At 43.1% G+C, this 25,000-nt stretch overlaps 1 protein-coding gene across 1 annotated transcript in view; it reads left to right on the forward strand.

The window, feature by feature from the left end:
* The window catches only part of LOC144603045 (zinc-binding protein A33-like), a 75,445-nt gene extending 50,588 nt beyond the window's left edge, over positions 1 to 24,857 (forward strand). Inside the window, exons 5-6 of the mRNA XM_078416176.1 lie at positions 20,583 to 20,701; positions 24,322 to 24,857. Of these exons, the coding sequence (XP_078272302.1) occupies positions 20,583 to 20,701; positions 24,322 to 24,857 (655 nt within the window). The remainder of the gene's footprint in view (positions 1 to 20,582; positions 20,702 to 24,321) is intronic.
* The last annotated feature ends 143 nt before the right edge of the window (positions 24,858 to 25,000 follow it).

A 25,000-nucleotide genomic window follows, 5' to 3' on the forward strand; every position in this document is an offset into this window, starting at 1 on the left:
ACTTTGTCTAATACAATCTGCATTTTGGAATATGTGGGAACTTAAATAAATATTTATTGATGTAGGATTCCTAACTTTAACTAATACAATCTGCATTTTGGAATATGTGGGAACTTAAATCAATATTTATTTATGTAGGATTCATAACTTTATCTAATACAATCTGCATTTTGGAATATGTGGGAACTTAAATAAATACTTATTTATGTAGGATTCCTAACTTGAACTAATACAATCTGAATTTTGGAATATGTGGGAACTTAAATAAATACTTATTTATGTAGGATTCCTAACTTTATCTAAGAGAATCTGCATTTTGGAATATGTGGGAACTTAAATAAATACTTATTTATGTAGGATTCATAACTTTATCTAAGAGAATCTTCATTTTGGAATATGTGGCAACATAAACACCTGCCAGTCTGGGCTCAGGGTGATCTGCAGGATGACAAATGGTCACGGTGTTCCTTCAAATTGATACCTTGCAGAATGATTTTGCAAACAGACTCTGAGTGCCTTATCAAAAATATTTTATCAAAAATATTTATTTATGTAGGATTCATAACTTTAACTAATACAATCTGCATTTTGGAATATGCAGCAACTTAAATAAATATAGGGAGTCAGAGATTTGTCAGTATTGCTCAGCCCTTGTCTGCAGAACTACACGGGCTTCCCCTTTGAATGGTGCCTGCCAGTCTGGGCTCAGGGTGATCTGCAGGATGGCAAATGGTCCAGGAGTTCCCCATGTTCCTTCAAATTGATACCTTGTCCCAGAATGATTTTGCAAACTGACTCTGAGTGCATCGTTCCTATTGGGTTTTTGCAGCACAGTGCATTGAGCTGTCCTTTGTATTATTGGTTCAGGGAGATGCCTGTTATGTCTGTTTCGTTCCTCAGGTTGGAGGGGGCAGATAAAAGAGATGGTGATCACAAGCTTGGTGCTAGATCCTCATGGGAACGGCTGGAGTGTCTACTAGACTGGGGGCTAAGCTGAGAAAGGTGCAGCTATCACAGATACAAGAACAGGTAAGAGAGAGACTCCAAATAAGGGATTCTGTGTAAATCTGGAAATGAATATCTGCATTGAATGTGTAACCTCTGGAAATGTCGGATGGAGTTGTTGAAAAGAAAATATTTTAAAAATATTTATTACTTGTAAAAAGTATTTTTTGATATTGAAAAAAAACTTGCCTGTTTTATTGCTGATGTGATAAAGAATAAACAAGTCTTGTGTTATATCAAAAATATTTAATCAAATATATTTATTTATGTATGATTCCTAACTTTATCTAATACAATCAGCATTTTGGAATATGCAGCAACTTAAATAAATACTTATTTATGTAGGATTCCTAACTTTATCTAATAGAATCTGCATTTTGGAATGTCGGATGGAGTTGTTGAAAAGAAAATGTTTTAAAAATATTTATTATTTGAAAAAAGTATTTTTTGATATTTAAAAGAAAACTTGCCTGTTTCATTGCTGATGGGATAAAGAATAAACAAGTGTTGTGCTTTATCAAAAATATTTTATCAAAAATATTTATTTATGTAGGATTCCTAACTTGAACTAATACAATCTGCATTTTGGAATATGCAGCAACTTAAATAATTATTTATGTAGGATTCCTAACTTTAACTAATACAATCTGCATTTTGGATTATGTGGCAGCTTAAATAAATATTTATTTATGTAGGATTCATAACTTTAACTAATACAATCTGCATTTTGGAATATGCAGCAACTTAAATAAATATTTATTTATGTAGGATTCCTAACTTTAACTAATACAATCTGCATTTTGGAATATGTGGGAACTTAAATAAATATTTATTTATGTAGGATTGCTAACTTTATCTAATACAATCTGCATTTTGTTGAAAAGAAAATGTTTTAAAAATACTTATTACTTGAAAAAAGTATTTTTTGATATTAAAACAAAACTTGCCCGTTTTATTGCTGATGGGATAAAGAATAAACAAGTCTTGTGTTTTAACAAAAATATTTTTTAATGTAGGATTCAAAAACTTTCTCTAATACAATCTGTATTTTGGAATACTTAAACAACTTAAATAAATATTCATTTATGTAGGATTCCTAACTTTAACTAATCCAATCTGCATTTTGGAATATGCAGCAACTTAAATAAATATTTATTTATATAGGATTCAAAAACTTTATCTAATACAATCTGCATTTTGGAATACTTAAACAACTTAAATAAATATAGGGAGTCAGGGATTTGTCAGTATTGCTCAGCCCTTGTCTGCAGAACTTCACAGGCTTTCCCTTTGATTGACACCTGCCAGTCTGGGCTCGGGCTGATCTGCAGGATGGCAAATGTTCCAGGTGTTCCTTCAAATTGATACCTTGCAGAATGATTTTGCAAACTGACTCTGAGTGCATCGTTCCTATCGGGGTTTTGCAGCACAGTGCATTGAGCTGTCCTTTGTATTATTGGTTCAGTTATGTCTGTCCTGTTATGTCTGTTTCGTCCCTCAGGTTGGAGGGGGCAAATAAAAGAGATGGTGATCACAAGCTTGGTGCTAGATCCTCATGGGAATGGCTGGAGTGTCTACTAGACTGGGGGCTAAGCTGAGAAAGGTGCAGCTATCACAGCTACAAGAACAGGTAAGAGAGAGAGACTGCAAATAAGGGATTCTGTGTAAATCTGGAAATGAATATCTGCATTGAATGTGTGACCTCTGGAAATGTCGGATGGAGTTGAAAAGAAAATGTTTTTTAAAAATTTATTACTTGAAAAAATATTTATTGATATTTTTTTTAAACTTGCCTGTTTTATTGCTGATGGGATAAAGAATAAACAAGTCTTGTGTTTTATCAAAAATATTTTATCAAAAATATTCATTTATGTATGATTCATAACTTGAACTAATACAATCAGCATTTTGGAATATGCAGCAACTTATATCAATATTTGTTTATGTAGGATTCCTTACTTTTTTTTAATTTTAATTTTATTTAAATTTTAACAAAACAAATACATGTATGAACTCGTAGTACGCGATGGTACCTACATTATAAATTCGATTATACATTTAAATTCGATTATACCTGTATTGTTCTGTATTATCTCCCCACCCACAACCCCCCTCCCCCCACCCCCCCAGTTAGAAAAAAGAGGAAAAAAGAGAAGTAGAAAGATAAAGAAATAAAAAAAATTTAAAAGGAAAGAAAGAAAGAAAGAAGAAAGAAGGGAAAGAAACCTGGAGACAAGAAGGAAACACTTCCGGCTAATTTCTTATTAAATTCTTTTTAGGGATATCAAAACAATGCTGAAATTAAATATTTCCAATTCTTAATCCTAGTTTTAAAGTGAATGGGTTCCAAAGTTTCAAAAAGGAATCATATTTATCTCTCAGATTATAAGTAGCTTTTTCTAATGGGATACAACTACGCATTTCTGCATACCATCTTGCAATTCTTATTTCATTGTGATCTTTCCAAGTGACCGCCACACATTTTTTTGCTATTCCTATTGCTATTTTGAGGAATCTTTCCTGATATTTATCTAAAATGAACCTTGGTAATATTCCTTTAGTATCTCCCAATAAAAACAACCTTGAATCCAATGGTATGGTCTTATTCATCAATTCTTCCAAAAAGTTTTTTAGGTCTTTCCAAAAAGGAGTTACCTTAGGACATGCCCATGTGGAGTGTAAAAAAGTACCCACATCCTGGTTGCATCTAAAACAAATTTCAGGTAAATTTGGATTTAAATTGTTTAATTTTTTCGGAGTTAAATATAGTTGATGTAAAAAATTGTATTGTACTAAACTATATCTCACATTAATAGTATTTTTCATACTTTCTAAACACAATCTTTCCCAACTTGGTTCATCAATGCTAATATTCAGATCTGTTTCCCATCTTTGTCTTGATTTTTGAATTCCTGTCTTTGGACTAGATTTTTGTAACAATTTATACATTAATTTTTTTAGTTCCCTTGCCCTGAATCAGGGATTCAATTCCTTTAATTTGAAATAAAAACATTGAATTACCTAACTTTTCCCTTAAATAAGATTGTAATTGATAATAGAAAAAAATACTATTCCCTGGAATTTGATATTTATTTCTCAATTGAGAAAATGTCAAAAAATTATTCCCTTCGTAGCAATCTCCTATATGTTTAATACCGTTCTGTTCCCAGACTTGTAATATCTGATTATTCCAAGCAAACGGCAGTAATCTGTTTTAGCTGTTAAAAAAAATATTTTATCATTAGCTTTAACTGTTTTCAACAATATATTAATTAACTGTTTTAGTAAAGGTGACTCTTTATCCTTAACTAATAGCTTCGCTTCCCATTTATAGATAAATTCTTCTGGGCATAGTTCTTTTATTTTATCCATTTCAATTTTAACCCATGCTGTTTTTCCACCCTCTTGATAAAAGCATGAATAAAACTCATTTGTGCTGCCAGATAGTAATTTTTAAAATTTGGTAATTGCATTCCACCTAATTCAAATTTCCATGTTAATTTTTCCATAGACACTCTTGGCATTTTACCTTTCCAAAGAAAATTCCTCACAATTTTGTTCAATCCCTGAAAAAAATTATTTGGCAAAGGTATAGGCAGTGTTGAAAATAAATACTGTATCCTCGGAAAAATATTCATCTTAATACAGTTCACTCTCCCTATCAATGTAATTGGAAGATTCATCCATTTCTTCAAGTCCTCATCTATTTTTTTAATTAGTGGTTTATAATTTAATTTGTACAAATTATTTAACTTATTATCCACTTTAACTCCTAAGTACTTAATGCCTTCTTTTTGCCATTTAAACTGACTTTCTCTTTTACATTGATCATAATTGCCTTCAAATTTGCAGATGATACTAAGCTGGGGGGTAGTGTGAATTGTGAGGAAGATGCAATAAGGCTGCAGGGTGACTTGGACAGGTTGTGTGAGTGGGCGGATACATGGCAGATGCAGTTTAATGTAGATAAGTGTGAGGTTATTCACTTTGGAAGTAAGAATAGAAAGGCAGATTATTATCTGAATGGTGTCAAGTTAGGAAGAGGGGATGTTCAACGAGATCTGGGTGTCCTAGTGCATCAGTCACTGAAAGGAAGCATGCAGGTACAGCAGGCAGTGAAGAAAGCCAATGGAATGTTGGCCTTCGTAACAAGAGGAGTTGAGTATAGGAGCAAAGAGGTCCTTCTACAGTTGTACCGGGGCCCTGGTGAGACCGCACCTGGAGTACTGTGTGCAGTTTTGGTCTCCAAATTTGAGGAAGGATATTCTTGCTATTGAGGGCGTGCAGCGTAGGTTCACTAGGTTGATTCCCGGAATGGCGGGACTGTCGTATGTTGAAAGGCTGGAGCAATTAGGCTTGTATACACTGGAATTTAGAAGGATGAGGGGGGATCTTATTGAAACGTATAAGATAATTAGGGGATTGGACACATTAGAGGCAGGAAACATGTTCCCAATGTTGGGGGAGTCCAGAACAAGGGGCCACAGTTTAAGAATAAGGGGTAGGCCATTTAGAACGGAGATGAGGAAGAACTTTTTCAGTCAGAGAGTGGTGAAGGTGTGGAATTCTCTGCCTCAGAAGGCAGTGGAGGCCAGTTCGTTGGATGCTTTCAAGAGAGAGCTGGATAGAGCTCTTAAGGATAGCGGAGTGAGGGGGTATGGGGAGAAGGCAGGAATGGGGTACTGATTGAGAGTGATCAGCCATGATCGCATTGAATGGCGGTGCTGGCTCGAAGGGCTGAATGGCCTACTCCTGCACCTATTGTCTATTGTCTAAAAAGAGGCATTATTTCAGTTTTATCTTTATTAATTTTGTATCCTGATACTTTCCCGTATTCTTCCAGTCTGAAATATAATTTTCTTAAGGATTCCAATGGTCTAGTAAGACAAATTAAAACATCATTTGCAAATAAAGTAATTTTGTGATTTTCCTGATTAACTTTAAATCCTTCAATGTGTAAATCTGATCTTATTAGTTCTGCCAGAGGTTCAATAACCAATACAAATAAAGCTGGTGACAAGGGACATCCCTGTCTACTAGATCTTTCCAAATTAAATGATTGAGAAGATTGGCCATTTGTCACCACTTTGGCTTTAGGTTGTTTATAAAGGACTTTTACCCAGTTAATGAAACCATTTCCCAATCCATACTTCTCTAATACTTTAAATAAAAAATCCCATTCTAACCTGTCAAACGCCTTTTCAGCATCTAAAGCAACTGCTACACTTAATTCCTTTCTTTTCTGTGCTAAATGTAAAATACTTATAAATCTTGCTACATTATCAGATAATCTTTTTTTGACAAATCCAGTTTGGTCCTCTTTAACCAGCTTAGGTAAAAATTCTGCCAATCTCCTTGCCAAAAGCTTAGCAACTATTTAATAATCTACATTCAACAATGATATTGGTCTATAAGAAGATGCTTTTACAGGGTCTTTCCCTTTTTTTGGAATTACGGTTATAATTGCCATTGAGAAGGATTCTGGTAATGTAGAAGTTTTTTCCGCTTGATGTATCACTTCCATAAATACTGGTAACAACAAATCTTTAATTTTTTTATAGAACTCAGGTGGGAAACCATCTTCCCCTGGTGATTTATTACTTGGTAAAGAATGTAATACTTCCTCCACTTCTCTCAAAGTAAATGAGGCATTTAGTCCCATCTGCTCCTCATTAGAGATTGTTGGTAATTGTATCTTGGATAAAAAAATTATTTATCTTAATTTCATCCTTTTCAGATTCAGAATGATACAGATTAGTGTAGAATTGCTTAAATACCTCATTGATTTCTCCAGGTTTATAAGTAATAATGTTTTGATCTGTTCTAATTGAATTTATTGTTCTTAATATTTGTTCTTCTTTCAGTTGCCATGCCAATACCTTGTGCGCTCTTTCTCCTAATTCATAATACCTTTGGTTAGTTCGTAATATTAGTTTTTCTGTTCTGTAAGTAGGTAAAGTATTGTATTGAATTTTTTTATTTCCAAGTTGTATTTTTTTCGTATCTGAAGAAGCTTTCTGTAAGTCTTTTTCTAGTACGGTGATTTCTTTTTCTAGTCTTTCAGATTCCTTCCTATAGTCTTTCTTTATCTTAGATGAGTAGCTTATAATTTGGCCTCTCAAATAAGCCATTGCATCCCATACAATAAATTTATCATTAACTGAATTTAAATTTGTTTCCAAAAATAATCCAATTTGTCCTCGAATAAAATCACAAAAGTCTTGCCTATTCAATAGTAAAGAGTTGAGTCTCCATCTATACACTGTTCTTTATCTGGCATCGTAATTTTCATTAATAATGGTGAATGATCCGATAACAATCTAGCCTTATAATCTATTTGTATTATTCTACCCCTTAATTGAGCTGAAATCAAAAATAGATCTATTCTAGAATATGTATCATGTCTATTGGAATAAAAGGAGTAGTCTCTTTCCCTAGGTTGGCTTTTCCTCCAAACATCTATTAAATTTAGATCTTCCATTAAGTTCAAGGTTATCTTCACTGCTCTTGTAATTGTCCTTGATGATCTATCCATTACTGGATCTAAACAAAAATTAAAATCTCCTCCTATCAATATATTTTCATGTGCTTCCGCTAGATTTAAAAAGGTATCCTGCACAAACTTCTCATCTGTATTTGGTGCATATATATTCATTAAAGTCCACAATTGTGAGAAAATTTGACAATGTACCATTATAAATCTACCTACTGGGTCACTTACAATATTTTGTATCTTAATTGGTAGCGTTTTCTTAAATAAGATAGCAACCCCTCTTGCTTTTGAATTAAAAGAAGATGCTACCATACTTCCTACCCAATCTCTCTTTAACTTTTGATGTTCTTTTTCCGTTAGATGTGTTTCTTGTAAAAAAGCTATATCCACTTCCAATTTTTTCATCTGTGTTAAAATTCTCTTCCTTTTTATCGGTCCATTTAACCCATTCACATTATAACTTAAAAATTTAATGTTTTATCCATTCATTCCTTTTTTTCTTCTTCTTCCTTACCTTGATACCTCTTCCGATATTTACATTGCGCCGTATTTCAGTGTGCTCCCTTCCATGGTCCAGGTACAAAAACAGAAAAGAAAAAAGAAAGATAGAAAAGTAAGCCCTCCCTCTAATGTTGTTAATAAATAAGAGATTAACAACATTACCCCCCTCTATTATACGAGGTGTGGTCCACACCACACTTGTGCCCATGATTTATGGTGGAGCATCCATATTCTCCAACCCTCCCGATATATCAAGCACTTCTGAAAATTAACAATCCTTAATCCAATTAGTCCCCTCTATAGTATACAGATCTTATTAATAGAATACATTAGGAAGTGGGTTACAACCATTAATTATCTTATCTTGGTTTTATATTCTTAATTCTTGTCAACTTTGAGCAAAGATTCAAACATGGTGTCAAATATATTAAAATTGTTGACACTGATAATAGAGTTAATAATCATTCCTTAAGTCTTCTTGAGCTTTTCTCCATGGCAATTCTTCAGCAAAATCTTGTGCTTGGACAAAGTCTTTGAAAAAATTATTTTCTCCAGGGTTGATCGTAATCTTCAAAGTAGCCGGGTGCAATAAAGTGAACATAACCTTTCTTCCATAAAATATTTTTTGCATTATTAAATTCTCTTTTTCTGCTCAACAAGGCATTACTGATGTCTGGGTAGAAATTTATTTTAGTACCTTCATGCTCTATTGGTTTCCCCGCTCTTATGTTATCCCCGACTGACTTCAGAACCAATTCTCGATCTTGGTATCTTAGGAATTTAATCAAAACAGATCTTGGCTTTTGATTAGCCGAAGGTTTCGGTCTTCGAGCCCTGTGTGCTCTTTCTATTTCCATCACACCTTGTTTATGTATTCCCAGACAAATCACTATCCAATCTTGGAAAAAATTGATTGGGTCTTCCCCCTCCACTCCCTCTGGCAAACCAACAATGTTAACATTTTTTCTCCTGTTATAATTTTCCAAGGCGTCAAACTTCTCCGCCGTCTTTTTACTTTCAATTGCTGCTGCAATAATACTATCTTCATTTTTTTCCACTCTAGATTTTAACATTTCATATTCCATTTGTATATCATCAACTCTATCTATCACTGTTTGAAAATTCTCCTCCATTTTTTTCAGTCTTATGCATTCCCTTGGTGTCCATCCTAAGTACTTTCATTTCATTTTTCATCAATTTGTTATCTCCTTCAATTTTCTTAAGCCTGTTAATAATTTCTTCAAACATCGTTTTAAAGTTAGTCTCTGTATCTTCTTGATTTCCTTCTTCCTCGTTTCCACTACCACTGCTAATGAGGTCTCCCGTTCCCTCATCCTCACTCGTGTCCGAGGCTTCAGACATGACTTCAGCAACCTCTCGGCGAACAGTGCGCCCTCTTGTTAGCTCGCGAAGACCCCGTTGTGTTTCGCCCCCAGTCGAAGAGCGCATCCTGGGAGTAGTAGACTCCAGCATCGCACCGGAGCCCTCCCCAGACTCTCCGCCTGCTGAGGGCTCACAAAATCTAGGCCCCTGCTCCATATTGGGAGGAGCCAGCGCTGCCGTCGCAGCTGCGGCTTGCCTGCAGTCCGTCTGTCTTTTGTGTTTGTTGTTGTTTTTGTCTGAATTGTAGTTTTAATATGATGTAGTGTTGTATGTTATGTTTTGGGGGGGGGGGATGGGAGGGAACGGGAACTGTAACATTCTCTCTCCCGAACGGAGACGCGACCTTTGTTCTGTGTCGTGTCTCCGTTCCCGTTGTGGCCTACCATCGGCCATGCACCTGGGACCACCTGGGGCTCTGGTTCGCAGAGCCCACGGCCCGGACTCACCACCTGCGGCGCTGGCTGCCTGCGGATGCTGCGGGAACGGCTGCGACTCGTCTCCGGAGGCTCCGGCGCGGGCCGTGTAGACGTCGGAAGCCCGCAGGCCCCTGGATGGGGGCCGACATCGGGAGCTCCGGCAGCGGCAGAGGTAGCGTGTTCGCCCGCCCCGAATCGCGGGACTTGGGTCGGCCCGCCGAGGACCTTTCACCGTCCGGCGCGGCCTGTAATAGGCCGCGGGATTTTTCACCGCCCAGCGGGGGCTTCAATATCGGGAGCCCCGACCGCCCCGACGTGGCAACTCCAACAGCCTGACCGCGGGACAAGACGGCAGGGAAGAGAAAAAGACATTCTGGCCTTCCATCACAGTGAGGAGGGACTGGAGGAGACTCACTGTGATGGATGTTTCTTTTTGTTTGGTGTTAGTTGTGATTGTATGTGTTATTGCATTTTTATTGATTAATCTTATTGGTCTTATTGTTCCACTGCGGGTAATGTTTCATTTCACTACACATTTATGTGTATGTGACAAATAAACGACTATTGACTATTGATTGATCTGGGCTGTAGGCCTACCTTCGATTTTTTTTCCTTGATTCCTTTGCTGGATTTCTTTGCTTCTGTGGCAGTTGTATTCCTATTTTTTCTTTCTTGAAAGACATCAGTACCTTCTGTATACTTTTAGATTTAATTTAAAGTACTTGATTTCATGTAGTACGTCATTTTTGGCAGTTTAGGTCTTTATTTTCAGGAGGGCTGAAAATTTATGTCTACTCAACCAAGCATTGGACAAGCCCCCCCCCCCCTTATTCTTAAACTGTGGCCCCTTGTTCTGGACTCCCCCAACATTGGGTACATGTTTCCTGCCTCTAACGTGTCCAACCCCTTAATAATCTTATACGTTTCGATAAGATCTCCTCTCATCCTTCTAAATTCCAGTGTATACAAGCCTAGTCGCTCCAGTCTTTCAACATTTGATAATCCTGCCATTCCGGGAATTAACCTAGTAAACCTACGCGGCACGCCCTCAATAGCAAGAATATCCTTCCTCAAATTTGGAGACCAAAACTGCACACAGTACTCCGGGTGCGGTCTCACGAGGGCCTTGTACAACTGCAGAAGGGCCTCTTTGCTTCTGTACTCAACTCCTCTTGTTATGACGGCCAATATTCCATTGGCTTTCTTCACTGCCTGCTGTACCTGCATGCTTCCTTTCAGTGACTGATGCACTAGGACACCCAGATCTCGTTGTACGTCCCCCGTTCCTAACTTGACACCATTCAGATAATACTCTGCCTTCCTATTCTTACCACCAAAGTGGATAACCTCACACTTATCCACATTAAACTGCATCTGCCATGCATCCGCCCACTCACACAACCTGTCCAAGTCACCCTGCAACTTCATAGCATCTTCCTCACAGTTCAAACTACCACCCAGCTTTGTATCATCTGCAAATTTACTAATGGTACTTTTAATCCCTTCATCGAAGTCATTAATGTATATTGTCAATAGCTGCGGTCCCAGCACCGAGCCTTGCGGTACCCCACCAGTTACTGCCTGCCATTCTGAAAGGGACCCATTTATCCCCACTCTTTGCTTTCTGTCTGTCAACCAATTTTCTATCCATGTCAGTACCCTACCTCCAATACCCTGTGCTCTAATTTTGCCCACTAATCTCCTATGTGGAACCTTGTCGAAGGCTTTCTGAAAGTCAAGGTACACCACATCCACCGGCTCTCTCCTGTCAATTTTCCTAGTTACATCCTCAAAGAATTCCAGAAGATTAGTCAAGCATGATTTCCCCTTCGTAAATCCATGCCGACTCGGAACAATCCTGTTACAACTATCCAAATGCTCTGCAATTTCGTCTTTTATGATTGCCTCCAGCATCTTCCTCACCACTGATGTCAGACTAACTGGTCTATAATTTCCCGTTTTCTCTCTCCCTCCTTTCTTAAAAAGTGGGACAACATTAGCTACCCTCCAATCCACAGGAACTGATCCTGAATCTATAGAACATTGGAAAATGATCACCAATGCGTCCACAATTTCTAGCGCCACCTCCTTAAGTACTCTGGGATGCAGACCATCAGGCCCTGGGGATTTATCAGCCTTCAGTCCCGTCAGTCTACCCAACACCATTTCCTGCCTAATGTGGATTTCCTTCAGTTCCTCCGTCACCCTAGGATCTCTGGGAGATTGTTTGTATCTTCCTCAGTGAAGACAGATCCAAAGTACCGGTTCAACTCATCTGCCATTTCCTTGTTCCCCATAATAAATTCCCCATCTTCTGTCTTCAAGGGACCCACATTTGCCTTGACTATTTTTTTCCTCTTTACATGCCTAAAAAAGCTTTTACTATCCTCCTTTATATTATTGGCTAGTTTACCCTCGTACCTCATCGTTTCACACCATATTGCCTTCTTAGTCATCTTCTGTTGCTCTTTAAAAGAGTCCCAATCCTCTGGCTTCCCACTCTTCTTTGCTTTGTTGTACTTCTGCTCTTTTATTTTTATGCTGTCCTTGACTTCCCTTGTCAGCCACGGGTGTCTCTTACTCACCTTGGAATCTTTCCTCCTCTTTGGGATAAATTGATCCTGCAACTTCTGCATTAGAAAGCCTTGACTTTCAGAAAGCCTTTGACAAGGTTCCCAGAGTGTGGGCCAAAGGGTGTCTGGGTGCTGTACAACTCTCCACGCCGCTACTCACCGACCACGCGCAGCTCAAAGTGCTCCACGTCACGGTTCCTCGGCTCACTGCCAAAGTAGTTTGTCTCTATCTCGTAGGCCCCCTGGTCACCGAGCCCCACGGCCCACAGCTCAATGACACCGTCCAGTCGGAAGCGGACTCTGTCCCTGTAGGACGGGTGGATCCGGGACGGACTCTCCGGGCTGTAAGACTTCCAATCCAGGATCGGCAGGTCGGGATGGAGACGCCACATCGCCACCGTGATCTTCTCGTGGCTGTGGGGCTGGACGGGGAACCTCACCGTCCCACCTACGGGGACAGTGGTGACCGAGCCCACGGTGGCCGACATTCTTGTTCCGCATAGAGCCGCAGTGTGGAGACCTGCAACACAACATGGTCATTGTACCTGCCTGCTTCATCATCCACAGAAAACACTGCCCCTCACATTCCCATTGAACTTGACCCCCCCTCTCCCGGGAACTGTGTGTTTGTGTTGTCATTTGTGATCGGAGCACCAAGGCACATTCCTTAAATGTGCACATACTTGGCCAATAAACCTATTCATTCATTCATCAACTTATTCATTCATTCATGAAAAGGTGAGGCTAAAGGTGAAAGGAGTCAGAAAGGGGGTCAGATGAGGAGAGTAGTGAAATGTGAAGCTGCAGGGAGGGGTATGGATATGAGAGTCAGTCTGAAGAAGGTTCTCGACCCAAAACATCATCTATTCCTTTTCTCCACAGATGCTGCCTGTCCTGCTGAGTTACTCCAGCACTCTGTGAAACGTCACCTATCCATGTTCCCCACAGATGCTGCCTGACCCGCTGAGTTACTCCAGCACTCTGTGAAACGTCACCTAACCATGTTCCCCACAGATGATGCCTGACCGGCTGAGTTACCTCAACACTCTGTGAAACGTCGCCTATCCATGTTCTCCACAGATGCTGCCCGACCCGCTGAGATACTCCAGCACTATGTGAAACGTCACCTATCCATGTTCTCCACAGATGCTGCCTGACCCGCTGAGTTACTCCAGTTTATTGCATCTACACTCTTGTTTAAGATCACCACACCCTGGGGAAAAGGGCTGTGACCATCCACATTACCAAAGCCCCTCATGGTTTTATACACCTCAACAAGAATCCCCCTCATCCCCCGAGTAGGGACCTACCCTGTGCAGTCTCTCCCTGTAACCTAACCCCCACTGTGCCCGTGCCAAGCTGGTCTATCCCTTCTGCACCCTCTCCAGCACCATGCCACCTCCCTGTAGCTGGGCGCAAGAACTGTGGTCTCACCAACGACGTACAGATAGATACATCATGATGTACAATGGTGGCACAGCGGTAGAGCTGCTGCCTCACAGCGCCAGAGACCAGGGTTCGATCCTGACCACGGGTGCTCTCTGTATGGAATCTGTACGTTCTCCCCGTGACCTGCGTGGGTTGTCTCCGGGATCTCCGGTTTAGGTCATATGTGATAGGTGTAGAATTGGACCATTCGGCCCATCAGGTCTACTCCACCATTCATTCACGGCTGATTTATCTCTCCCTCCTAACCCCATTCTCCTGCCTTCTCCCCATAACCCCTGACACCCGCACTGACCAATAATTTATCTATCTCTGCCTTAAAAATATCCAAAAGACAATAGGTGCAGGAGGAGGCCATTCGGCCCTTCGAGCCAGCACCGCCATTCAATGTGATCATGGCTGATCATTCTCAATCAGTACCCCGTTCCTGCCTTCTCCCCATACCCCCTGACTCCGCTATCCTTAAGACCTCTATCTAGCTCTATCTTGAATGCATTCAGAGAATTGGCCTCCACTGCCTTCTGAGGCAGAGAATTCCACAGATTCACAACTCTCTGACTGAAAATGTTTCTCCTCATCTCAGTTCTAAATGGCCGACCCCTTAATCTTAAACTGTGGCCCCTTGTTCTGGACTCCCCCAACATTGGGATAATGTTTCCTGCCTCTAACCTGTCCAACCCCTTAATAATCTTATACGTTTCGATAAGATCTCCTCTCATCCTTCTAAATTCCAGTGTATACAAACCAGTCGATCCAGTCTTTCAAGACAGTCCCGCCATTCCGGGAATTAACTGAGTAAACCTACGCTGCACGCCCTCAATAGCAAGAATATCCTTCCTCAAATTTGAAGACCAAGTCCACTGACTTGTGGCCTCCACAGCCGTCTGTGGCAAAGAATCGCACAGATTCACCACCGTCTGGCTAAATAAATTCCTCCTCATCTCCTTCCTGACGGAAAGTCCTTTAATTCTGAGGCTGTGCCCTCTGGTCCTAGACTCTCCCACTAGTGGAAACATCCTCTCCACATCCACCCTATCCGGGTCTTTCACTATTCGGTGAAGTTTCAATGAGGTCCCCCCTCATTCTTCTAAACTCCAGCGAGTACAGCGAAAATTGCTGACAATATTCCAAATGGGGCCTGACCAGTGCCTTGTAGAGCCTCAGCATAACACCCCCTGTTTTTTGTACACAAGCCCTCTTGAAATAAATGCTAGCATTGAGTTTGCTTTCTTTACTACCGACATTATTCCCTCCAAACCTCTCAAGACCGACAGGCTTGTAGGTTAATTGGCTTCTGTAAAATTAGAGATTGTCCCTTGTGTGTGTGTAGGGCAGCGTTAGTGCGGCCTGATCGCTGGTCGCTGCGTACCCGGTGGGCCGAATCCCCTGTTTCTGCGCCGTATCACGAAGCTAAATGACATTTTCACTGATGAATGTAGACACAAAATGCTGGGCTAACTCAGCGGGTCAGGCAGCATCTCTGGAGAGAAGGAATAGGTGACGTTTCACACAGTGCTGGAGTAACTCAGCGGGTCAGGCAGCATCTGTGGAGAACATGGATAGGTGACGTTTCACAGAGTGCTGGAGTAACTCAGCGGGTCAGGCAGCATCTCTGGAGAGAAGGAATAGGTGACATTTCACAGAGTGCTGGAGTAACAGCGGGTCAGGCAGCATCTCTGGAGAACATCGGATAGGTGACGTTTCACAGAGTGCTGGCGTAACTCAGCGGGTCAGGCAGCATGAAAAGGAATAGATGATGTTTTGAGTCGAGAACCTTCTTCAGACTGACTCTCGTATCCGTACCCCTCCCTGCAGCTTCACATTTCACTACTCTCCTCATCTGACACCCTTTCTGACTCTTTTCACCTTTAGCCTTACCTTTTCATGAATGAATGAATACGTTTATTGGCCAAGTATGTGCACATTCAAGGGGGGGGGGGGTCAGGTTCATTGGGAATGTGAGGGGCAGTGTTTTCTGTGGGTGATGAAGCAAGCAGGTACAATGACATAGAAACATAGAAACATAGAAAATAGGTGCAGGAGTAGGCCATTCGGCCCTTCGAGCCTGCACCACCATTCAATATGATCATGGCTGATCATCCAGCTCAGTAATCTGTACCTGCCTTCTCTCCATACCCCCTGATCCCTTTAGCCACAAGGGCCACTTCTAACTCCCTCTTAAATATAGCCAATGAACTGGCCTCAACTACCTTCTGTGGCAGAGAATTCCACCATTCAGGTAATACTCTGCTTTCCTGTTCTTGCCGCCAAAGTGGATAACCTCATATTTATCCACATTATATTGCATCTACCATGCATTTGCCCACTCGCCTAATCTATCCAAGTCAATCTGCAGCCTCCTAGCGACCCCTCGCAGCTAACCCACACACACACAGACACACAGACACACACACACACACACCCACACACTGGGTGTGTCCAGACAACTGCTGGAGTGTCGGTGTCTACTAGACTGGGGTAAGTAAGCTCAGCCACACAATTAATGTGTTGTCTTTTTTATTACAAGGCCAAGAACTGTAACACAAGCACACACACACAGACACACACACCCACACACACACACACACCCACACACAGACACACACACCCACACAGACACACACACAGACACACACACAGACACCCACACACACCCACACACACACACACACAGAGACCTACACTCACACAGACCCACACACAGACACCCACACAGACACCCACCCACACCCACACACAGACACACACACAGACCCACACATACACCCACACACACACCCACACACAGACCCACACACACACACCCACAGACACACAGACACACACACACAGACACACACCCACACACAGACACACACACACAGACCCACACACACACCCACACACCCACCCACACACAGACCCACACACACACACACACACACACAGACACACACAAACACCCACACACAGACACAGACTTGACTTGACTTGACACACACGTGTGTCACATGTGCTTGCTGTTTCTTTCAACAAGACGACTTTCACCGAGAAGGTGAATGTGTTGCACGCAGTAACAGAGTATTGTCTTTCCTACTTTTTATGCAACCAAATCTCAGCGACTGTCGCGCGTCTGTCACCTCACAACACAACATTCTCTCCAGGACTCCGATTTTATTGCAGATTTTATTTTAACAGCAGTCGCTCTAAGTTGATGTTTAACCACCGTTTCACGCCCTACGTAGAGATAACTTAATACATCTCCCATTTCGTGTCTGCCCTTCCTTAGACTGCCCGGCGCTCGTCCGCCCGGTTATTGACACGTTCAGACTCGTTTAACGTGTTACCAGCCCCTTGCTGGTATGTAATCAGTGGCAGATTGCCAGAGGCACTTCACCCTGAACACTCCCAGCAAAACAACATTATTCAGCACAGAATCAATTCCCCGCGCACTGCAGGGCGTGTCGTTGACACCTGCGGTTCTGTGCGGGTCGGCAGCTCCCCGAAGGCGGAGGCGTTTTGAACCAGAAAGTGGTCGGAATTAAAAATGGCTTCGAAACACCAGATCCAGAGTTTAACCGAAGAAGCGATTTGTCCTATTTGCCTGGATTTCTTCAGCGATCCGGCGACACTGGAGTGCGGGCACAACTTCTGCCGCTCCTGTATCACACGGAGTTGGGACAAGGAGGAGATAAACTCCTGCCCGGTATGTAGAGAGGTGTTGGCAGACCGCACCCTCAAAGTAAATTGGGCCTTGGCGAATATCGCTGAGACAGCTCGAGCACTGAGCCTGAACACGGGAGGGAAGGAAAGTAAACTTTACTGCAAGGAACATCAGGAAGAACTGAAGCTGTTTTGTGAAACCGACAAGAAACTGGTCTGTATGATCTGCCGAGACGCGCGGGAACACAAGTCTCACAGTTTCATGCCGATTAAAGAAGCTGTTGAAAGATACAAGGTAAAAGAAAACAGAATGTGATCAGCTGATGAATTTTCAATTCTGCGTTTTGCGGACCGCGCTCCCTCGGCGACTGTTCGGTTCACCCAGCCTCCCACCCAAACTAGCCCTTCCCCAGGTACTTGCCCCAGCCACCGCTGGAGATGAAACACCTGTCCCTGTACCTTCCCCCTCGCGTCCATGCAGGGACACCAGCAGTCCTTCCAGGTGAGACAGCCCGCGGCTCTCTGCTGATACGCTCCACGACCCGATAAATTCTCCAGCAGTTTGTGTCTTTTTGTAAACTTTCATGTGCAGTTCCGTGTCTGCATTTCATTTGTTCCGTCTGGTCTAATTCTTTCACTGACTGAATCTGAATCTCAATCCCAGGAGCTGATTAAAACTTCCTTTGAGATTCTCACAAAAAATAAATCAGCGGTGGGGGAAATGGAGCAGCAACAGAAAGAGAAGATTTCCGGAGTCCGGGTAAGGTTTCCAGTTTCCCTTCTCTGATCTTGTGCTATTGTCTTAGATTCCAGGCTCGATAATATTGACCTTCACCTTTCATTTGTCAGGAACAGTCACAGAACCTGTTGACCTACATCACATCGGTATTTGCTGAACTGCGCCAGATTCTCAATGAGAAAGAGCGGCTCTTTCTCAGGGATCTCCAGGAAGACGAGGAGAGCGTTCTAAATCCAATGGAGAATAATCTACGAGCGATTCAAGAGGAGATAAACTCTATTCAAAAGAAACTCTTAAAGCTACAGGAGCGGATGAACCAAACGGACAGTTTGATATTTCTGAAGGTAAGGAGTTACAAATTCAATTTGATTCAATGTAAGGCTGTGAAAGTCGACTCGACTTATCTCTAAAATAAGTACGCAAAACACAAGACTCAGTTAAATCTTTTTACTGAAACACCAAGGTGGGAGAAGGCACAGAGACCTGAGTGCACAGTTGTTCGCTCAAGCACCTGCTTCTGTCCTCTCAAAGAACATACAGATTAGTCAGTATTTATACAGTTGAAAACAGCACAATTTTCAGTAATTTTCCATGGTTACATAGCATAAAGCAGTCTCAGCAGATACATAGTAGAGTTCCCATAATAGAGTTCCTTTAATTGTGTTAGGGAGTCAAACAGGAGTACAGGGGAGTAAAGGGAGTCACATAGCTAAGATGATTAGAGAGGTACCGTTAGGCGATAAGGAGGTACCATAACATCTAGTTCAGAACATTGAAATGTCCAGAACTCAACAACAAACCCATAAAAACAACTTCTAAACCTTGGGAAGCAACTTCTTATCTGCAGGTGTCCAGGACTGTGAAGGACTACCTTGCAAAAGCCTGTTTTCAATACAATAACCAAAACAAGCTTTTGTACAGATCTTTCTAACAAGCTGCTACGGTTTCGAACTTCCCAGCACAAAATGTCCTCCAAAGGTGCCACAAAATGGTTTCCCCAAAGTTAGCTTCCACAAGGCCACAATCACAAAATAGTGGGTAACAGTCTGAAATAAATGCAGAATTACCCAATAATTCAGGGCTGATTGAAACAGCCCAGTCGGTAGGGAAGACGAACACCTCATATTTTGAGCAGACGGCAACCCAACGACATGAAACATGCATTCTCCTGTTACAGGTAAACCTTATCCCCTTCAGACGTCCCTGTTCCTTCAACTGTTCCCCACAGGCATTTCTTTTCATCCCCAGTCCCCGTAATCATGTTGCTTCCCCTTCTCCAACCGCAGATCCCCCAACCCTTCCTATTGGGAACCCAACACATTCTCTCCTGTTGATTTCCACCCCATCCTTTCCATTGCATTCCCCATTTATCTTCCTGACCAGATTCCAATTCTGTAGCAAGTATTATCCCCTTCGCCATCAGCCGCAGGGATGTCCGTCAGTCTGTCATATGTCCCTCCTCACATAAATTCACCTATCCCTTGTCACTTATTGTCCCAGTTCCTTCCCCTCCCATCCCTTTACCAGCTCTCTCCCATCTATTCCAGAAGATTGAAAGAGGCTCCTGACCACATGCGTCATGTGTACATTTCCCTCCTCAGATGCTGGCTGGCCTGATTAGGATTCCACTCTATGCAGCACCTTGTGTCTCCAAATAAATGATTTAGTTGTTCTGGGGGCATATTACTGCCTCGCTCACATTAGCGCACCCCAATCAATCGCAGGGCGAGCTGCATCTTTATCGGAAAGAGACGTTGTACTTATCACATTGAGCCAGTCATATTTTCCACGTTGTTCAAGCCTGGTCTTCTCTTAGTCTGATATGAACATCTAGTCACAAGCTGGCAACATGATGTCTGTGGAGACAAAGGTTGGTAGACGCTATGGGTCCCCTCTTGCTGATCCACAGGGTGCAAGACGAATCAGGGGGCGCTTGAAGTGGCAATGCAGGATCTTTGGCGAATAGGATAGACGAAAATTCCAAGGCATGTTACACAGACATTAAACGCAAGAGGGTAACAGTGAAGAGAGGGTGACCCCTGTTGGACAAATGAGGTAATTCACAACTGGAACCAGAGGAGGTTGAATCGCCCCATCAGTCCAGTATTAAATATACCCATTACATGTAATTAATACATAATACTGCCCTGATGGGGCGCCGCTCCAGCATTAAGAGCTGGGATCTGTCGGAAAATTGTAACAATTTGGCTGATATTCCTGCTGTCACGATGTGGACGTTCAGTGTAAATTAATTGATCTTTCTGATGTTTTATATTTCAGGAGGAAACTCGTCAGAAGAGGAGGTGAGTCTCTCTGCACTGTTTTGGTAATTAACTCAAAAATCGCAGATGCGGGTCTTGTAACCAGGTGTGTGATTCATGCAGGATAAGTGATGATCAGCACACGCTGTCAGTAGCAGACGGTGCCCTGGAAGTTAGAAAGTTCGATCACCCATTTTTGTTGAACACGGTGTTCAGCAAGGTGCCCGATGGCATTAAGAGAGGTACAAACTTTTTTTTAAACCGTTATAGTTCTTTAAGTATTAATTACCTGTCCAGTGTATACTTGAATTTAGAGAAGTCAGTATTCATACCGCTGGAGATGTCAGTTCCCTGAACACAACCACAGTACAAACAACAGACAATAGACAATAGGTGCAGGATGAGGCCATTCGGTCCATCGAGCCAGCACCGCCATTCAATGTGATCATGGCTGATCATTCGCAATCAGTACCCCGTTCCTGCCTTCTCCCCATACCCCCTGACTCCGCTATCCTTAAGAGCCTATCTAGCTCTCTCTTGAATGCATTCATAGAATTGGCCTCCACTGCCTTCTGAGGCAGAGAATTCCACAGATTCCCAACTCTCTGACTGAAAAAGTTTTTCCTCATCTCAGTTCTAAATGGCCTACCCCTTATTTTTAAACTGTGGCCCCTTGTTCCGGACTCCCCCAACATTGGGAACATGTTTCCTATCTCTAACGGTCCAACCCCTTAATAATTGTATACGTTTCGATAAGATCTCCTCTCATCCTTCTAAATTCCAGTGTATACAAGTCTAGTCGCTCCAGTAAACCTACGCTGCACGCCCTCGATAGCAAGAATATCCTTTCTCAAATTTGGAGACCAAAACTACACATAGTACTCCAGGGCTCACTAGGGCCCTGTACAACTGCAGAAGGACCTCTTTGCTCCGATACTCAACTCCTCTTGTTATGAAGGCCAACATTCCATTGGCTTTCTTCACTGCCTGCTGTACCTGCATGCTTCCTTTCAGTGACTGATGCACTAGGACACCCAGATCTCGTTGTACGTTCCCTGTTCCTAACTTGACACCATTCAGATAATATAAGAAAATAACTGCAGATGCTGGTACAAATAAATGTATTTATTCACAAAGTGCTGGAGTAACTCAGCACATCGGGCAGCATCTCGGGAGAGAAGGAATGGGTGACGTTTCGGGTCGATACCCATCAGTCTGTCTGTCAACCAATTTTCTATCCATGTCAGTACCCTACCTCCAATACCATGTGCTCTAATTTTACCCAGTAATCTCCTATGTGGAACCTTGTCAAAGGCTTTCTGAAAGTCAAGGTACACCACATCCACCGGCTCTCCCCTGTCAATTTTCCTAGTTACATCCTCAAAAAATTCCAGAAGATTAGTCAAGCATGAATTCCCCTTTGTAATTCCATGCTGACTCGGAACGATCCTGTTACTACTATCCAAATGCTCCGCAATTTCGTCTTTTATAATTGACTCCAGCATCTTCCCCACCACTGATGTCAGACTAACTGGTCAATAATTTCCCGTTTTTTCTACTCCCCGTTTCTTAAAATGTGGGACAACATTAGCTACCCTCCAATCCACAGGAACTTATCCTGAATCTACAGAACATTGGAAAATGATCACCAATGCGTCCACAATTTCTAGCGCTACCTCCTTAAGTACTCTGGGATGCAGACCATCAGGCCCTGGGGATTTATCACCCTTCAGTCCCATCAGTCTACCCAACACCATTTCCTGCCTAATGCGGATTTCCTCCAGTTCCTCTGTCACCCTAGGATCTCTGGCCACTAGAACATCTGGGAGATTGCTTGTATCTTCCTAAGTGAAGACAGATCCAAAGTACCGGTTCAACTCGTCTGCCATTTTCTTGTTCCCCATAATAAATTCCCCCGCTTCTGTCTTCAAGGGACCCACATTTGCCTTGACAATTTTTTTCCTCTTTACATACCTAAAAATGTATGTAGAGATGTCAGTTCACTGAGCACAACCACAGTACACACAACAGACGTTGGATGAACGTTGTTACTAAAGTGAACACTCTGGCGTTGGGTTCTACGCACCGCGGGCAGTCCAAACACAGAGCATGTCTGGTGAAAGTAAATCGGTAAATTGTATTCTCTAACCTGTCTTGCTGGTGCCCGCAAAGCTCAGGAAGCAGGTTCTCCATTGCTAGATTTTGCTCACAGAACAAGCAGTCGCGTGTTTCCCGTAGTAGGCTGGCATCTAAATGATGTTCAGCGTGTTGTCCCTGCTGTTGGATGTTGGTGGAGTTGCGCGTGGTCCTGATGCCAATTTGCAGGAAGCGCAGTCCCGTTCGGATTCTCCTCCCTGCTCTCCCGCAATCCCGAAACACCTGCCACTGACACCATTTATACCTCACGCTGCCTCGGCAAGGCCAGCAGCATAATCAAGGACCAGTCTCATCCTGGCCACTCCATCTTCTCCCCTCTGCCATCAGGGAAGAGGTACAGAAGTGCGAAAACGCACACCTCGAAATTCAGGGACAGTTTCTTCCCAGCTGTTATCAGGGAACTGAATCATCCTACCACAACCAGAGAGCAGTGCTGAACTACTATCTTCCACGTTGGTGATCCTCGGACTATCCTTGATCGCACCTTGCTGGCTTTACATTGCACTAAACATTATTCCCACATCATGTATCTGCAAACGTATCGATTGTAATCATGTATTGTCTTTCTACTGATTGGTTAGCACTCAACAAAATATTTTCGCTGTACCTTGGTAAACTGTAACTCCTCTTCCGACCCCTCCAATCCCACGCGGTCCCCTCCTTTCCTCGCTACTCCAGTCCGTTTCATTCTACCCGCCTAACACGGCTCCTTATCACAATCACAATAAAACTTTATTAGCCAAGTATGTTTTGCAACATACGAGGAACTTCATTTGCCATACAGTCATAACAGTAAAAACAAAATACATTTTAACATAAACATCCACCACAGTGACCCCTCCACATTCCTCACTGTGATGGAAGGTGAAAAACAGTTCAATCTCTCCCTTCTTTGTCCTCCAGCGGTCGGGGGCACGAACCTTCTGTGACCAGATGTGTCCATGGTCCCAGATCCCACATTTTAAGGCAGAGATAGCTGGATTCTGCGTTAGTACAGGTGTCAGAGGTTATAGGGAGAAGGCAGGAGAAAGGGGTTAGGAGCGAGAATTAGATCAGCCACGATTGAATGGTGGAGTAGACTTGATGGGCCGAATGGCCTCATTCGAATACTTTCATTTATGACCTTATGACTGTCCAAATTCACCTGATAACCCAGGCCTTCAGACCTGATGAAGTTGTTGTAAACCCTTTTGCACCCACTCCAATTGACTAACAAACCCACCCTTCCCTTTGTCTCACCCTCCACTCAAAAAACACAGGAGCAGGTCATCTGGCCCCTCGTGTCTGCCCCCCTTTCACTGTGATCATGACGACCCCACCACGCACCTCTACCTCCTCTTTAACAACCTCAAATTACCACTCACCTCAATATCCACCTGCTCCGATCTGCCTCCATATCTGAATAACCCGCTTCGTTCCTCCATCCCCACCACAATCTCCCAATCCTCCTCACTCTCCACACTCGTCCCCCCCGTCCACCCTCCCCCACCTCACGAAATTCCCCTCTCCATCCCTGGATTAAAAACTCCGGGAGAGAAGTCTGTTGTCCACCCGATGTGGTTGTGGGTGAAACCCCGGGCAGGGTTTCAGTTGTCCGCCCGCCTGTGCCTGAGGCCGAGCGGCCTCTCCCCCGGTCCCGGGGCCGCGCTGCCCGAGTCTCCCCCCGACCCCCGGGGACTCTCTGATTCTCTGCTTCTCCCCCCAGTCTCCGTCACCCTGGATGTGGAAACAGCGCATCCGCGGCTCGAGGTGTCTAAGGATCGGAAGTGGGTGAAATGGACCGGGACCCGGAGGAGTCTCCCTGACACCGGGAAGAGGTTTACAGGCTGGGGGTGTGTGCTGGGATCGGAGGGATTCACATCGGGGAGACATTACTGGGAGGTGGAGGTGGCGCGGAGTCTGGGCTGGTGGGGTCTGGGAGTCGCCGCAGAGTCTGTGGAGAGGAAGGGAATGGTCACACTGACCCCGGAGACTGGAGTCTGGAGCATCAGGCGGTTGGATGACGTGTTTGAAGCACGCACCTCCCCTCCATCCCGTCTCACCGCCCGTCCCATCCCCGGGAGGGTGGGAGTTTATCTCAGTTACGAGTCCGGGACAGTTTCATTTTACGACGCGGACACCAAGTCCCATCTCCACACCTTCACTGGGAATAAATTCACGGAGAAACTTTACCCTTTCTTCGGGCCTTGGCGTAAAGACCACTGGCTGAGAATCTGCTCCGGTTCCGCTCCGGGTGTGTAAAAGGGTCGGGTCCCGTGACTGGCGTCAGGAGCGGGGCTCAGGGGCTGTGGGGCAGAAACCCGGTGGACAACAGATCGGCGCTGAACGGCTCCCATTTAATCCCCAAACTGCAACATGACCTCCCAACTTCCATCCTCAATACT

Source organism: Rhinoraja longicauda, chromosome 19 (genome assembly GCF_053455715.1).
Source record: "Rhinoraja longicauda isolate Sanriku21f chromosome 19, sRhiLon1.1, whole genome shotgun sequence".
Taxonomy (NCBI): domain Eukaryota; kingdom Metazoa; phylum Chordata; class Chondrichthyes; order Rajiformes; family Arhynchobatidae; genus Rhinoraja; species Rhinoraja longicauda.